The sequence below is a fragment of the Capricornis sumatraensis genome, chromosome 17 (assembly GCF_032405125.1).
Source record: "Capricornis sumatraensis isolate serow.1 chromosome 17, serow.2, whole genome shotgun sequence".
Taxonomy (NCBI): domain Eukaryota; kingdom Metazoa; phylum Chordata; class Mammalia; order Artiodactyla; family Bovidae; genus Capricornis; species Capricornis sumatraensis.
In genome coordinates this window covers 7,923,331-7,940,127 of record NC_091085.1, presented here as the reverse complement: position 1 = coordinate 7,940,127, position 16,797 = coordinate 7,923,331, and the positions used below count along the sequence as shown (strand labels likewise).

General features: G+C 38.4%; 1 protein-coding gene across 1 annotated transcript in view; it reads right to left on the bottom strand.

Annotated features, from left to right (window-relative positions):
* The window catches only part of KLHL2 (kelch like family member 2), a 157,260-nt gene that overhangs the window by 4,483 nt on the left and 135,980 nt on the right, over window positions 1–16,797 (bottom strand). The window contains exons 9-12 of the mRNA XM_068989725.1: window positions 13,477–13,594; window positions 2,739–2,936; window positions 2,244–2,345; window positions 581–709 (exon numbers count right to left, since the gene is read on the bottom strand). Of these exons, the coding sequence (XP_068845826.1) occupies window positions 581–709; window positions 2,244–2,345; window positions 2,739–2,936; window positions 13,477–13,594 (547 nt within the window). The remainder of the gene's footprint in view (window positions 1–580; window positions 710–2,243; window positions 2,346–2,738; window positions 2,937–13,476; window positions 13,595–16,797) is intronic.

Here is a 16,797-nt window from a genome sequence, read left to right as displayed (position 1 = left end):
GAAATTTGTAACATTTTAGAGTTTATTCAAATGACTTCTAAATAAAACTTCTGAAATTATTCATATTAAAAATCAATATTAAAAGCATTCAACATAGAAAATGGAAATGAAAATAATTACAAATGAGAATCTTAGTAAGAACTATTGTTATTGTCAAATACAATAAAAATAATGTGTAGGTGAAAACAGAGAGGGAAGTCCTTTACAACATAACCCTTTTGAAAACAACTTTCATGATAAAAGGAAATCAGTATTAAGAGTATTAAATTTGTAAGAAATGGATATGAAGGGAGTTGATTATTAAGCAAGTTCTCCAATAAGCACCAAAAACAAAAACCTAAAAGTAATGCCAAACAATATGAATAATTAAGTAAAACAGAAGAAGCACGTGAGAAATTTTACAAAGTGAACTTAAGTGCATCTACCTACCACTCCACCTGTATAATGCAAAAGACATTTTAACAGTGTCACTAGAATTAGTATTTATTTTCTGATAATATAAAGAGATGTCATTATTTCACTTGTTTAATTCTTCTCCATCATTTTTGTGTTTCAATTGCTGAGTGAGGTTCCTATTCACCTGCTCCACTCCGCCTAGTGCTCATTTCCGCTATATAGGTCCACTCATTTGCTGTGGCACTGTAGCATTCTACTGTGCTGAGACACTGACGTGAAGCTCCATCATAACCCCCAACAGCATAGAGCAGACCTAAACATGGAATCACAAAGAAAGTCAAATTCATAAACAGCTATTTTTCCAAGTCACGAAATGTTGAATTTTCCTCCATGATAGCAGAGTTGACCTTTAAAGTATTACTGATTTTTATGAACTATTTAAAATCTTGCCTAATGGTGATAGGTGGAGTTACCAAATCACATTATAAAGATCTGTACAATATATATGATATTAATTTAACACTTTCATCAATAATCTGACAAAAAGAAAGTACATTTATTATATCTTTGGATAACACTAATTGCTAAGTGAACAATATCCTAAAAAACCAAATTAAATAGCAAAGTTATCTTGTATGTGTGTGTGTGTGCTCAGTTGTGTCCGACTCTTACAACCTCATGGACTGTAGCCCGCCAAGCTCCTCTGTCCATAGGATTTCCCAGGCAAGAATACTGGAGTGGGTTGCCATTTTAAAAAAGTAATATTAAGAGTCAGTACAGTATACAATGAAATATTATTTGCTAATAAAAAGAAATGCTGCTGCTGCTGCTAAGTCACTTCAGTCGTGTCCGACTCTGTGTGACCCCACAGACGGCAGCCCACTGGGCTCCCCCATCCTTGGGATTCTCCAGGCAAGAATACTGGAGTGGGTTGCCATGTCCTTCTCCAATGCATGAAAGTGAAAAGTGAAAGTGAAGTCGCTCAGTCGTGTCCGACTCTTACTGACCCCATGGACTGCAGCCCACCAGGCTCCTCCATCCATGGGATTTCCCAGGCCAGAGTACTGGAGTGGGGTGCCATTGCCTTGGTAAATGTTACAGCACAAATGAACCTTGAACATTATGCCAAGTCAAAGAAGCCAGCTGCAAAAGGACAACATACTCTATAATTTCATTAATATGAAAATGTGCATAAGTAGAAAATTTATACAGAGACAGGAATGTAGGGTAGTGTTTGCCAAGGGCTGGCAGGAAGTGGGTAATAACCAAGGGCAATAGGGTTGCTTTGGGGGTAATAAAAATGTTCTAAAATTAACTGTTATGACAGGTGCACACCAAATTGTACACTTTAATGAGTAAAATGTATTGTATGTGAATTAAAATACAATAAATCTGGTTAAAAAAAAAAGTCAGTGCAGAGAATTATACCCACCATGGAGAGGTAGGTGGGAAGCCACAAATCTGCACAATGAATAAAAAAATTCATACTTACTGTGTTAATTCTTTGGGGGAACAAAGTATCATGTACACAAATAACTGTGGCAACCCATCACTTAAAAGTTAAACAGTCCTTCTCTAGATGTAAAACTTCATATTCATGCCATCTGGTTTGCTTCCCAAATGATTATACTAAGATCAGTTAATAATTTTATATACGTTATACAAAGAGATGAGAAAAAGAGGGAGGGAGGACAGAGAGAGGCCAGGGGGCAGGCAAAAAAGGACGACTAACATTTGATAATAACCACTGTATGTTTCCCTTTTAAAATCATTTGCTTGCTCATTTAGAAAACTGGGGTTTGGGTTACTGGAAGAAACACTCTTAACCACCAGAAGATTGCCCGCACCTCCAACAACACCGACACCCACACTGCTCCTCCTCGTGTTCATGGGAGCCACGTGGAACCACTCATTAGACTTGATGTTGTATGCTTCCACAGAGGACAGCCCTGTAATGAACAAAGCACAATGTGCTTCATCTCCTCCTCAGGTTCCTTATATATACATTAGGGAAATACTTCAGTTGTTTATATTTAAAATGAGCTAACATCCAATTATATGATGAAGAGAAATAATTTCTTTTCTAAAGAACATCTATACAAGCTACCGACATTCACTGGCTCTTTAAACTTGAGAAGATGACTGATACTGAAGCATGAGAAAAACATATACTCAGCACTCTTAACATCATTTAAAGGCATTCTGGATGGAAATTTTAAACTTACATTTATAATACCTAGTAAAACACTCAACTGACTCCTAATTATGCCAGGCCTTGTTCCATAAATATGATTGCTATGTTAATTTCTAACAGTAATTTAGAAAAGATGAAAGAAAATTGCCTGTACTCCCGTCAAAGCCTCCCACCGCATATAACAGTCCATTCAACACAGCAGCCCCCAGAGTGCTTCTCCGGTCTCGCATGTTAGCAACGCTGGTCCACTGATCTTTCACAGGGTCATAAGAATCCACAGTGCGGACCCTCAAGGAACCATTAAAGCCACCAACAGCAAAAACGAGTCCAGCCATGTAAACCATCCCTGCAAAAGAAATACAGCAGTTAATAGTGAGTGTGCAACCCAACTGCTGCTGCCGCCGCCAAGTCACTTCAGTCGTGTCTGACTCTGTGCGACCCCATGGATGGCAGCCCACCAAGCTCCCCCATCCCTGGGATTCTCCAGGCAAGAACACTGCCACCACCTAAAGACTGCATTCCAAACAGTCTAAAACTGTTGTCAGGTTTTAAGTTCCCCTAAGGAGAAGCTTGGCTGAATAGGTCCTAAGAAACACTGTTCGTTAGTGAGAATACAGAACAACTAGATTGTGCTCCTTTCTGCTATGAAAAAATGCAATGGCATGGGTTGAGGTATTACTTTGACTCCTGACTTTTTCAAAGATATACACAGACTTAAACAACGAGCAAGAATTTTTCAACTACCTGAACATGTTTATATTTAATGTGCATAATGTGCTTCTAGTTTATCATGTTAGTGGGCTAAATCTGGGGTTAGCAAATTATAGCCAGCAGGCTATTTCAGTAGAAGCTCACTGAGCTGAGAATGATTTTTACACTTTTAAATGGTTGAAAAGCAGTCAAGAAGAAAAGAATATTTCATGATACATGAAAAGTTACATAAAATTAAAATTTCAGTATCCATAAATAAAGTTTTATTGGAATATAGCTCCAGATATTCATCATGCTGCTTTCAACTATGGTGGCACCTGATTAGTTGTGACAAAGATTATATACCCCACAAAGCCACAAATAACTACTCTCTGGTCCTTTAAGAAAAAGTTTGCTAGCCCCTGGGCTAGTGAGATGCTAGGGGTTCCCTAGGGGGAGAAACTAAATTGCAGACTCCGGATTTCACCACTTCTTCACCTACCCACACTTTTTCGTGCTGCTGTCCTGTTCTGAGAAGCTCCTCTTCAAGTTGGAAAACCCAATGAAAGTTCCATATTTTCTATGAGGCCTTCCCCAGACCACTAATCCTGAAGGGATTATGACTAACTCCCGAACCACTAGAGTAAATAACATCTATTTCAAGGTTAATAAATCTTACACACTTTGCAGTATCATTGTAAAACATTCTTCAAAATATCTGATCAAGTGCTCTTCAAAAGAATCAAGGGCATGAAAATATAGACTATGGAACTGTCACAAGTCTGAAGAGATTAAGAAAACATGACAACTAAATGCAATACTACAAGGATCAAAATGGCAGAGCAGGAGGAAATGGAGCTCATCTCACCCACAAATGCATCAAACATGCATCTACATGTGGAACAACTCTCACAGAAAACTGACTGGAAACTGGCAAGAGATCTCTTTTACAACCAAAGCTGCAAGGAAAATTTCCATGTAACCAAGGAGGATGGGGGAAAAAAGGCAGGACAGGCCTAGCACACCTGAGAGGGAGCTGTAAAGAAGGAAAGGTTCACATGGGCAGGACCTTGTCTTGGGGAGGCCCCCTTGCTTGCTGCAAGGTCTGATAGGACAGATAGAGGGGCTGAAGGTGTTACAGATGTAGGCTCCTGGACTCTCTAAGAAATAGCAATTGATAAGAGGCCAGATCAGGAATTCAGGCAGGCCTTTACTGGGATATGTGCTTAGCAAAAGGGGGCAAAAACAAGTAACAGGTTCCCTTGCTCACTCCCTGAAGAGATGAGAGCTGATTTCTTAAATGGTGTGAAGGTGAGAGAGGATCGGTGGGGTGCACAGGGCATGTAACTTAGATGGTCTGCCCACCCCTTGGTAGTGTTGTGTGCAGGACCCTGCTTTTGCTCCCAGCATGTCAGAAGTGGCAGTTGTGTTTTAGCCTTGTTCATAAGTGCCCTGACTATGCATGTGTGAAGTGGGCTTCCCTCATAGCTCAGTCAGTAAAGAATCTGCCTGCAATGCAGGAGACCTGGGTTCTATTCCTGGGTCAGGAACATCCCCTGGAGAAGAAAATGGCAACCCACTTCAATATTCTTTCCTGGAGAATCCTATGGACAGAGGAGCCTGTCAGGCTTCAGTCCATGGGGTCGCAAGAGTTGGACGTGACTTAGCAACTAAACTACCATCAGAGTTTCTTTATATTCTGCTGCTAAAGGTGTTTCCAGATACAAGCACTACAGTAAAGGATGCCATATTCCAGGTCCCAGCCTGTCTCAAAGGGGCCTGGTCTTTGCTCTTGAGGAGTGTACGAGTGCTGGTTTACTAGCAATCAGAGCAGAGACACCCTGGAGCTGATCGCCGCAACCTCACCATGCTTCCCTGTCTAAATTAAAATGCACAATGGGTGGGGATGCTAGTACGCACAGCAGCTAGATGCTGAATCTCGGGCAAATGGGCCCAGGTTGAGGACTCAGTCTATCTGCACAGAGACAGCTTGGACGGCCTTGTGTATGGTCTTATCGAATCTCAGAGCCCACTGTCAGCACTCACACCATGAGGGCAGCAGACAGTCTTGGTGTATACACTGGGTGACACCACGGAAACATGTAACACACAAACACCGAAACAGCCCCTGGGTAATACCCAGGGGTTCCTTTTCTGGATGGAGCACTCTGGTTCTGCTCATCTGACACTGAAGCTTGGAGCCAGATCTAATGCAGATAGATCCTGGGAGAGGCCTGTCACAGAGGCAGCCCAAGTATCAGCAGCAGCACAATCATCTTGATTCCTGCAGGTACAGCACCCTGGCCCCTAGCACCAGCCCACTCCACACCACACACCATAGCTTAGCAATAGATCTGGGATGAACACCATGGAGAAAGGGACATGACCATGGGCTGTTTCTAGGCAGAACCACAAATGACTGCACAGGGGTTCACACTGTGACCATATGGTCCTCACTTGCTTCTAGAGCTCACTTCTTTTGGGACAGAGCAAGGGCAATGGCACCATATTGAGCCTGAGACTCAGTGCTTCTACTCAAACAACTGGGGGCAGATCCTGCCCCTGACAAGGCTGTGACAGCCAAGAAGAAAAGAGGAGGCCCCACTCAACATCTAGAGCAGGTTCTGGACACAACAACTCCAATCACATCCCCTTATCAAGGGTTAACAGCCAGCACATTCTGAGGAGAGATGTGGCTGGCATACAGACCAGAAACAGCCCTCACACCAAAAATATTGGACTTACATAGTCTACACAGGGATTTGACAGCTCTCTGTGTACGTGCTTCATTGCATTCAACTCTTAGTGACTCCACAGATTATAGCCCACCAGGCTCCTTTGTCCGTGGGATTTTCCCAGCAAGAATCCTGGAATGGATTGCCATTTCCTCTTTTAGGGGATATTCTCAAGCCAGGGATTGAACCTGTCTCCTGCATTGCAGGCAGATTCTTTACTGCTGAGCCACTGGGGAAGTCCTAATAAGTACATACCTATCAATAATTATTTCAAATGTCAGTGGACTAATCAAAAGACATATAGACTGGCAGAATGAACAACAATGAAAAATATGACAAGAAATTACACTGTGTTGTCTACAAAGAGACTCACTTCAGTGTGAGAGACATAGACATTTAAAGTGAAAAGATGAAAAAAGATACTTCATGCAAATGTAAATGATGAGAATGGAGAGGTTGCAATACTCATATAAGACAAAATAGAGTTTAAAAGTCCTAACGAAAGACACAGAAGGACATTATTTAATAATAAAGGGATCAATACTGAAAGGGAATACATGTTCAGTTCAGTTCAGTTCAGTCACTCAGTCGTGTCCGACTCTTTGTGACCCCATGAATAATCGCAGCACACCAGGCCTCCCTGTCCATCACCATCTCCTGGAGTTCACTCAGACTCATGTCCATCAAGTCCGTGATGCCATCCAGCCATCTCATCCTCGGTCGTCCCCTTCTCCTCCTGCCCCCAATCCCTCCTAGCATCAGAGTCTTTTCCAATGAGTCATCTCTTCGCATGAGGTGGCCAAAGTACTGGAGCTTCAGCTTTAGCATCATTCCTTCCAAAGAAATCCCAGGGTTGATCTCCTTCAGAATGGACTGGTTGGATCTCCTTGCAGTCCAAGGGACTCTCAAGAGTTTTCTCCAACACCACAGTTCAAAACCAGCAATTCTTTGGCGCTCAGCCTTCTTCACAGTCTAACTCTCACATCCACACATGACCACAGGAAAAACCATAGCCTTGACTAGATGGACCCTAGTCGGCAAAGTAATGTCTCTGCTTTTGAATATACTATCTAGATTGGTCATAACTTTCCTTCCAAGGAGTAAGTGTCTTTTAATTTCATGGCTGCAGTCACCATCTGCAGTGATTCTGGAGCCCCAAAAAATAAAGTCTGACACTGTTTCCACTGTTTCCCCATCTATTTCCCATGAAGTGATGGGACCAGATGCCATGATCTTCGTTTTCTGAATGTTGAGCTTTAAGCCAACTTTTTTGCTCTCCTCTTTCAGTTTCATCAAGAGGCTCTTTAGTTCCTCTTCACTTTCTGCCATAAGGGTGGTGTCATCTGCATATCTGAGGTTATTGCTATTTCTCCCAGCAATCTTGATTCCAGCTTGTGTTTCTTCCAGTCCAGCGTTTCTCATGATGTACTCTGCATATAAGTTAAATAAGCAAGGTGACAATATACAGCCTTGACATACTCCTTTTTCTATTTGGAACCAGTCTGTTGTTCCATGTCCAGTTCTAACTGTTGCTTCCTGACCTGCATACAGATTTCTCAAGAGGGAGGTTAGGTGGTCGGGTATCCCCATCTCTTTCAGAATTTTCCACAGTTTATTGTGATCCACACAGTCAAAGATGTTTCCAGAAAAACATCTATTTCTGCTTTATTGACTATGCCAAAGCCTTTGACTGTGTGGATCACAATAAACTGTGGAAAAATTCTGAGGATACATGTACCCAATATAAAATAAATAAAATTAAAAAAAAAATACTAACAGGCATAAAGGAAGAAATTGACAGGAACATAATAATAGTAGGAAAATTTAATACCCCATTGCTATCAATGGACAGACATTCCAGACAAAAAAAATCAATAAGGAAAGAGGGATCATAAATGATACAACATATTGGTTGGATTTAACTGATATCTATAGGACACTACATCCAAAAATACCCAAGACATACATTACATTTTTTTGAAGTATGCACAGACCATTCTCTAGGATACACCACACACTAGGTCACAAAACCAGTCTCAACAAATTTAAGAGGGCAGAAATTATTTCATGTATCTTTTCTGACTGCAATAGTGTAAAACTAGGAATCAACTACAGAAAGAAAACAGAGGAAAAAATGAACATATGGAGATGAAACAACATACTACTAAAAAACCAATGGGTCAATGACAGACTCAAATAAGATATCAGAAAACGCCTTGACTCAAAGGACAATGAAAACACAACCTTACATCCTATGGGATGAAGTAAAAGCAGTTCCTCAAGGAAAAATTCAAACAACCTAACCTACCAACTATAATAATTAGGACAAGAAGAATAAACAAAACTCAAGGTTAGTAGAAAGAAAAATAACAAAGATTAGAGAGGAAATAAAGAAAATGAAGGTTAAAAAGAAAAACAACAGAAAAGATCAATAAAGCCAAGAGCTGATTTTTAGAAAAGATAAGCAAAAATCAACAAATCTCTAGTTAGGTTCAACAAGAAGAGAGCAAATCCAAATAAACAAACAAACAAAGAAGTAAAAGAAGAGAAATAACAACCACAGAAATACAAAAAAATAAAATCATTAGAATACTGTGAACACTTACATAATGACAAACTGGACAGCCTAGAAGAAATGAAAAAGTTTCAAGAAACACGTTGCTGTTTAGTCGGTAAGTCATGTCCAACTCTGGTGATCCCATGGACTATATGTAGCCCACCAGGTTCCTCTGTCCATGAAATATCCCAAGCAAGAATACTGGAGTGGGCTGTCATCTCCTTCTCTAGGGGATCTTCCCAATACAAGGACTGAACCCACGTCTCCTGCATTACAGGCAGATTCTTTACCATTGAGCCACCTGAAAAGCTCAGCCAAAACTGAAGAAACAGATAATAATAGAATCTGTAATAAAAACAACTCCCTGCAAGCAAAAGTCCAGGACCATACAGCTTATCTATGTTCCTCAAACTATTCCAAAGAGAGGAATACTTCCAAAGTTATCCTATAGGGCACCATCATCCTGATACCAAAACCAGACAAAGATACTACAAAAAAGAGAAAATTACAGGCCAGTATCTCTGAAGAATATCGATACAAAATTATTCAACAGAATATTAGCAAACCAAATCCAGCAATACAGAGAAAGGATCATATTGATGTTGCATTCATTCCAGGTTAAAAAGGATGGTTTAAGGTAAGTAAATCAATCAATATGATACACCATTTAACAAAAGGAACAACAAAAAAATAGATGATCATATCAATAGACACAGAGAAAGTATTTAATAAAATTCAACATCTACTCATGACAAAAAATCTCATTAACGTGGGTATAAAGGGAACATATCTCAACATAATAAAAGTCCTTTCTGACAAATCCATAGCAAACATAATACTCAACAGTGAAAAGCTGGAAAACTTCCTGCTAAATTCATTAAGAAGACAAGGATGCCCACTTTTACCGCTTCTGCTCAATACTGTATTGGAAGTCCTAGTCATATCAGTCTGACAAGAAATAAAATGTATCCAAATAGGAAGAGAAGAGGTAAGAACTGTCATTATTTGCACATGATGTGACATTCTCTATAGAGAACCCTTAAGATTCCACAAACAACTATTAGAACTATTAAATAAACTCAACAACATGGCAGGATACAAGATTAATACACAGAAATCTGTTGCATTCCTTTACATAAACAATGAAATATCAGAAAAACAAAGTTTAAAAGATAAGTCCCATTTGAAATTCCAACAACCTAGGAATAAGTGTAACCAAGGAGGCAGAAGATCTATATGCTGAAAACTATAAAACAACAATGAAGGAAACTGGAGATGATTCAGAATTGGAAAGAAATCTCTTGCTCTTACAAAAATAATATTGCTAAAATGACCATACAATTTACACATTAAATGCAATCTGTAATACTCGGTACAGTTTTCAGAGAACTAGAACAAACAATACTAAAACTTATATGGAACCATAAATGACCCAGAAATGCCAAAGAAATACTGAGGGAAAAGAATAAAGCTGGAGGTATAACTCTTCTAGACATCACACAAAACTACAAAGCTACAGTAAACAAAACACTATGGTAATGATACAAAAACAGACATATATATCAATGGAAGAGAATAGAGAGCCCAGAAATAAAGCCACATACCTATGGTCAATTAATCCAACAAAGGAGACAACACTAAGCAATAGAAAAGAGAGAGTCTCTTCAACAAGTAGTGTTGGGAAAGCTTAACAGCTGCATGTAAATCAATGAAATTAGAATACTCCCTCATACCACCTACAAAAATAAACACAAATGGTTTAAAAACCAAAATGTAAGGCATGCTATGCCTGGAAGAAAAACCAGGCAAAACATTCTTGGAAATAAATCACAGCAATATTTTCTTAGAGCAGTCTCCCAAGGCAAAAGAAGTAAGAGCAAATATCAACAACAGGACCTCAGTTTGGTTCAGTTCAGTCACTCAGTCATGTCCGACTCTTTGCGACCCCATGAACTGCAGCATGCCAGGCCTCCCTGTCCATCACCAACTCCCGGAGTTCACTCAACCTCATGTCCATCTAGTCAGTGATGGCATCCAGCCATCTCATTCTCTGTCGTCCCCTTCTGCTCCTGCCCCCAGTCCCTCCCAGTATCAGGGTCTTTTCCAATGAGTCAACTCTTTGCATGAGGTGGCCAAAACTTAAAAATTTTGATTTTTAAGGAATCAAAGGAAACCATCACAAACACAATCACAGCAAAGAAAACCATCAACAAAATGAAAAGGCAACCTATGGAATGGGAGAAAACATTTCCAAATGGTGCAACTGACAAGGGGTTAATATCCCAAATATACAAACCACTCATACAAGTCAATACAAAAAGAAAAAAAATCAACCCAATCAGAAAATGGGCAGAAGACCTAAATAGACATTTCTCCAAAGAAGATAAATAGATGTCCAAACAGGCAAATGAAAAGATGTTCAACATCTGAGATTATGAGATGTGCAAATCAAAACCACAGTGAAGTATTATGTCACAGTGGTCAGATGCCTTCATCAAAAAATCTACAAATGATAAATGCTGAAAAGGATGTGAAGAAAAGGGAACCTTCCTACACTATTGGTGGGAATGTAAACTGGTGTAGCCATTGTGGAAAATGGTATGGAGTTTTCTTTAAAAAGCTAAAAATGCAAACTACAATATGATCCAGCAATCCCCCTCCTGGGCATATATCTGGAAAAGATGAAAATTGTGATTTGTAAAGATACATGCACCTCAATGTTCAGAGTAGCACTATTTACAATAGCAAAGACATGGAAACAAACCAAGTGTCCACCAATAGATGATTGGTTTAATATGTGTCACATATACAGAGGAATACTACTCCGTCATAACAAAAAATGAAATACTACCATTTGCAGCAATATGGATGAACCTAGAGAATATCATACAGAAGTAAGTCATAAGACAAATACTATATGACATCACATATGTGGAGTCTAAAAATGATACAAACAAATCTACATACAAAACACACTCACAGACACAGAAAACAAACTTATGGCTACCAAAGGGGAAATGGAGAAAAGAATAAATTAGAAGTGTGGGATTAACACATACATACTACTACACATAAGGTAGATAAGCAACAAGGATTTACTGTATAGCACAGAGAACTATATTCAATATCTTGCAATAATGTATAATGGAAAATAGTCTTAAGATAAATGTAAGTGAATCATTTTGCTGTATACCTGAAACTAACACAATATTGTAAATCAACTATATTTACTTCAATTATAAATACATGCATGCATGCAATGTGAGGTCTTGAAACAGAATACAAACATTAACAGAAAAAACTAAAATACAGTAAGCCTGTAGCTTAGGTAATAGTAATATACCAATACTGATTTCTTAAGTTTTGAGAACTATCACAGCTATATAAGATATTAATACTATGAATTATACACACAAATAATTTTTGAATTAGGCTTTTCTATATAGGAAAGAAATCCATAAGTACAAGGACAAAATTCTGATGGTACAGGAACATATAGAAAGTAATAGTGTTACATGGCAAAAATAACACAAAAATAATGCAAATAAAGTCAAAAGATTAATACAAATACATATTCACACCACAACTGACAGGGAAAAAGGGCTATTTTCCTTAACATATCAAATCAATAATAAAACAATGGCACAAATCATGAAACCATGAACTGACCATTTAGAAAGATGTTTAACTTTCCTCAAAATAGAAGTGCAGACTAGATGTGAAAGAATTTTTCACCTACCAGCTTGCAAAACTCAAACATTTAATTATAAGGTATTATAGGGGCTCCCCTGATAGCTCAGTTAGTAAAGAATCCACCTGCAGTGCAGGAGACCCCATTTTGATTTGTGGGTTGGGAAGATCCCTTGGAGAAGGGATAGGCTACCCACTCTAGAATTCTTGGCTTCCCTTGTGGCTCAGCTGGTAAAGAATCTGCCTGCAATGTGGGAGACCTGGGTTCAAGCCCTGGGTTGGGAAGCCTGGAGAATTCCATGGACTATATAGTCCATGGGGTTGCAAAGAGCTGGACAGGACTGAGGACTTTCACTTTCATTGGGTATGTAGGGAAATTAGTACCTTCATATTTACTGTTAGTGGAAATAATAATTAGTCTATCTTAAGAGACCCTTTTAATAATTATTCCATTTCTAGAGTTTTATCCAACTAAAATCTATTAGCACACATACATAATGATATATGTATAAGGAATTGCAGCACTATTCATAAAGAAAGATTAAAAACAATTTTAATGTTCAATTAAAAACTAGTAAAAATTATACTACATCCAGAACCCCCTCTCCAACATACTAGACAGATATAAAGGAATGAGTTAAATCTATGTTCTTATATAACGAGCTCCAGGATGTACTGTGAAAGGACTACCACAATAGAAATGTTCTGTTACGCTTACAACTCATTTTGCACTGGGAGACATGAATTTACAGATCCAGGTTTGAGTCTCAGAAAGAATTCTTAGAAATTGCAAACGTCTTTTTCTGATTGCAGTTTTGGCTAAATTAAGGTCCATTTCAACAAATGCTTGAAAAGCAGAAGCTTGGAAGAAAGCAACTGTGGATTATAGCCAAGTTAGGAATTTCTTAGCAATAAGTGTCCCAAGCTAAAGAATTGCTTCTCAATACTTCAACAAAGGTAACTAGGAAAATATCCAGCAAATTGCTAATACTCCACCTTACATTAGAATCAGAAAAATATGTAAATTAAAGAAAGAAGCTGCTAACTCCACCAATGTCTTGTGAGTTGTATGAGGCTCCTGAATCACTGTTTAATCACATAGCTATTTTAATCAAAGTTTTTCCAATAGATTCTTCTAGTTAGTAAGATAAGACCTGAGAGGAAACTCCCAATGACCCAGCAACAGGGAAATGATCACAATGCATCATGCTTACCTGCTCTACATCTCCTAGAAGGCAATTCTGCTACTTGGTGCCATCGCTCTTCTTTGAAGTCATAGCATTCCACACTTCGAATAGCCTTTGGTGCTTGGCCCCCAACCACCACCATTAACTGGAAGGGCAGAAGTATAAGCACTTGAACAAACAACTACTGCATACTCAGGGATTTAAAATGTCTTACCGATACAAAGACAATGACATGGAGAGTATTAGGATGAAGATGGTAGGGTGAGCTGAGGGAAAACAACCACCTAATAAACATTTAATAAACATCACCAAGGGGGCACACATATGTTAGAACTACAATTCTATTTTCTAGCACATTTAGTCAAAAATAAGGATATCAGAAACTAAAATAAGTTTCTGATCCTTCAAGCAGAAGCAGTATTTAAGCCAAAAACAGCAGGCAATCAGCACTGGCAAGGCTGCAGTATGTCATAGGGCTTGCTATAAACTAGATCCCAGCTTTGTAATGACCAGGGATTAGATCTCCACAACCTAGGAGAGCAGACAAAATGAAATTTATGTTAGTGGGTAAATGAGGTGAAGAGGACAGTATGGTATTAAAAGAAAGATGGAAGAAGAAAAAAAAACACTACTGAAAAAGGAGCACTAATTAAATTTAAGTTCACGAGAGAGTACAGATTCCTAGATATCAAGTAAAGAGATCTCCATGGATGTCCCACAGATAAAACAAACAAGAGGCCAGATAATGGAGATACTAGAAATCATAACAAATGAATGAGCAGAGAATAAGTGAGGTCAACTCAATTCACCAACTATTTATTAAGTGTCTATCATCTGTGTTTAATCAGAACTGTGCTAAGGTGTTCTATATAAGAAATATAAGACATGGTCTCTATCCCTAAGAGCTTATAGATTTCACTAGGGAGACAAGATTCTAAAGTAGTTCAAGAATAATATACAATTATATATGATTATAGACATTAACTGCTATTCCTGACCAGAAAATGAAATGTAGCTGTAATTTAGTGAAAACTTCCTGGAGCGGGGAGAACCTTTAGATAGATGGGATTTAGCAATCAATGTGTTTGTCTTTTAATGAATATAAATGAGCACACTTTGGATACCTGTCAATTCAGAAGAATGTAAAAGTTAATGATGTCACAAGTAGAACACTGTAAAGAACGGCAGGGACTTTTCAAGCAAAAAGTTAGATAACCACAGGAAAAAGAATGTTCAAAAGAAACAAAAACTCAAACAGAAGATGGAATGATTCATAGACACAAAAAGGGGAAGTTTGCACCTTGACTGAACAATGACCTACTTGTACTTAAAACTATAGAAAGATGGGTACATAGAAATCAAAGTAAGTCCTATTTCCAAAAAGAAGCTTGTTCTAGTAATTTAGAGGAAAGGAGAAAGAATTTTAAAGGTCTTAAAAAGATCAGATACAGCACAATTATATAAGTTTTTTTAGACCTGTCATTCCCCTAGTGTTGAATGCAAATAAATAAAAGGCAGAATTAACAAAGAAAATCTGCATTACCCTTCCTTACTATTCCTAAAGGAAAAAAAGGGAGGGGGAAAAGTTGTGAAATCACAGAGGTGCAACAGACAGTAAGATCAATCCTGTATCTAGGGATCTATACAAGATCTATCTGTGCTTAAATTTTTAAACTCTGCCCAGCAGTTACACAATAGCTAGAAGAGGCTTGGTTACAGTTAAAAAAAAAATCTCTAAAGGGAATACTTTTCAAAAAATCCTTGAGAAACAAAATAGTTGAATAGATTTCATGATTCGCAACTATGAATCTTATGATTTCCATGCAACAGTTCACTTCTTGTAGATCAAAAATGGGAAGGGAAAATGTGCTACTGATTACAGAGAAAGGTAGTAATATCTGGCCTTTACTCACCCAAGAGAAGTAAAATGGGTTGAGGATTTGGAACTCTGAAAATCAGAGATAGCCAGGAAAGGAAGAATGTATAATGGGAAGACGAGAGCAGGGATATTTGTATGAGATCAAGAGACAGTGTTACTACCATCAAAAGTGTGTCATGATTCTGACATCCCAACTGTTGGTAAAAGACAGCTGGTTTCACATGAGAAACACCATACTTATTATGCTAATATAAAGGAATAGAAAACTACAAAGACATGTGTATGGAAAAGTTAAATATGACATATTTAAGGAAGGTACAAAGTAGGGAGTTAGTTACACAAAATCAAGTGAGCATCTTGAAATGTAGATCAATTAAACTTTGTTTTTTCATTTTCTTTACCTATTAAATATTAGTTTAAATTGCCTCCTGAAATATCAAATTTAGATATCCTGGGTAAAATAAAGAAAAACAGACAGAAATAATATGATAGCATTTACAAAAATACAGGTTCCAAATAAAAAAAGAAGCTAACAATAACATGCGGTGTTACTGTTAACTCTGGTGGTCCAATGGTTATTGTTAACCCTGGTGGTTCAGTGGTTAAGAATCTTCATTGCAATCCAGGGGATGTGGGTTTGATCTCTGGTCAGGGAACTAAAGTCCCACATGCTGAGAAGCAACTAAGCCCGCACAATACAACTATTGACAAACAGTGGAAACAGTGACAGACTTATTTTGGGGGGCTCCAAAATTATTGCAGATACTGTCCACAGCCATGAAATTAAAAGACGCTTGCTCCTTGGAAGAAAAGTTATGACCAACCTCAACAGCATATTAAGAAGCAGAGACATTACTTTGCCAACAAAGGTCCGTCTTGTAAAGGCTATGGTTTTTCCAGTGGTCATATATGGATGTGAGAGTTGGACTATAAAGACACCTGATGCTTTTGAAATGTGGTGTTGGACAAAACTCTTGAGAATCCCTTGGACTGCAAGGAGATCCAACCAGTCCATCCTAAAGGAAATCAGTCCTGAATATTCACTGGAAGGACTGATGCTGAAGCTGAAACTCCAATACTTTGGCCACCTGATGCGAAGAACTGACTTATTTGAAAAGACCCTGATGCTGGGAAAGATTGAAGGCAGGAGGAGAAGGGGACGACAGAGGATGAGATGGTTAGATGGCATCACCGACTCAATGGACATGAGCTTGAGTAAACTCTGGTAGTTGGTGATGGACAGGGAGGCCTGGCATGCTGCAGTCCATGGAGTAACAAAGAATCGGACACAACTGAGAGACTGAACTAAACAATAACATATAGTAGCAAAACATACACAGTTTTTCATTATACTGTCCAAATCCAAGAGTGCCTTACACATTCCCAAGACGGTTTACTGAAGATATAAAACTAATGTCTGAGCTATAAAAAGATTTATCTTATGCAAATAAGTATGAGTCCACAGAATC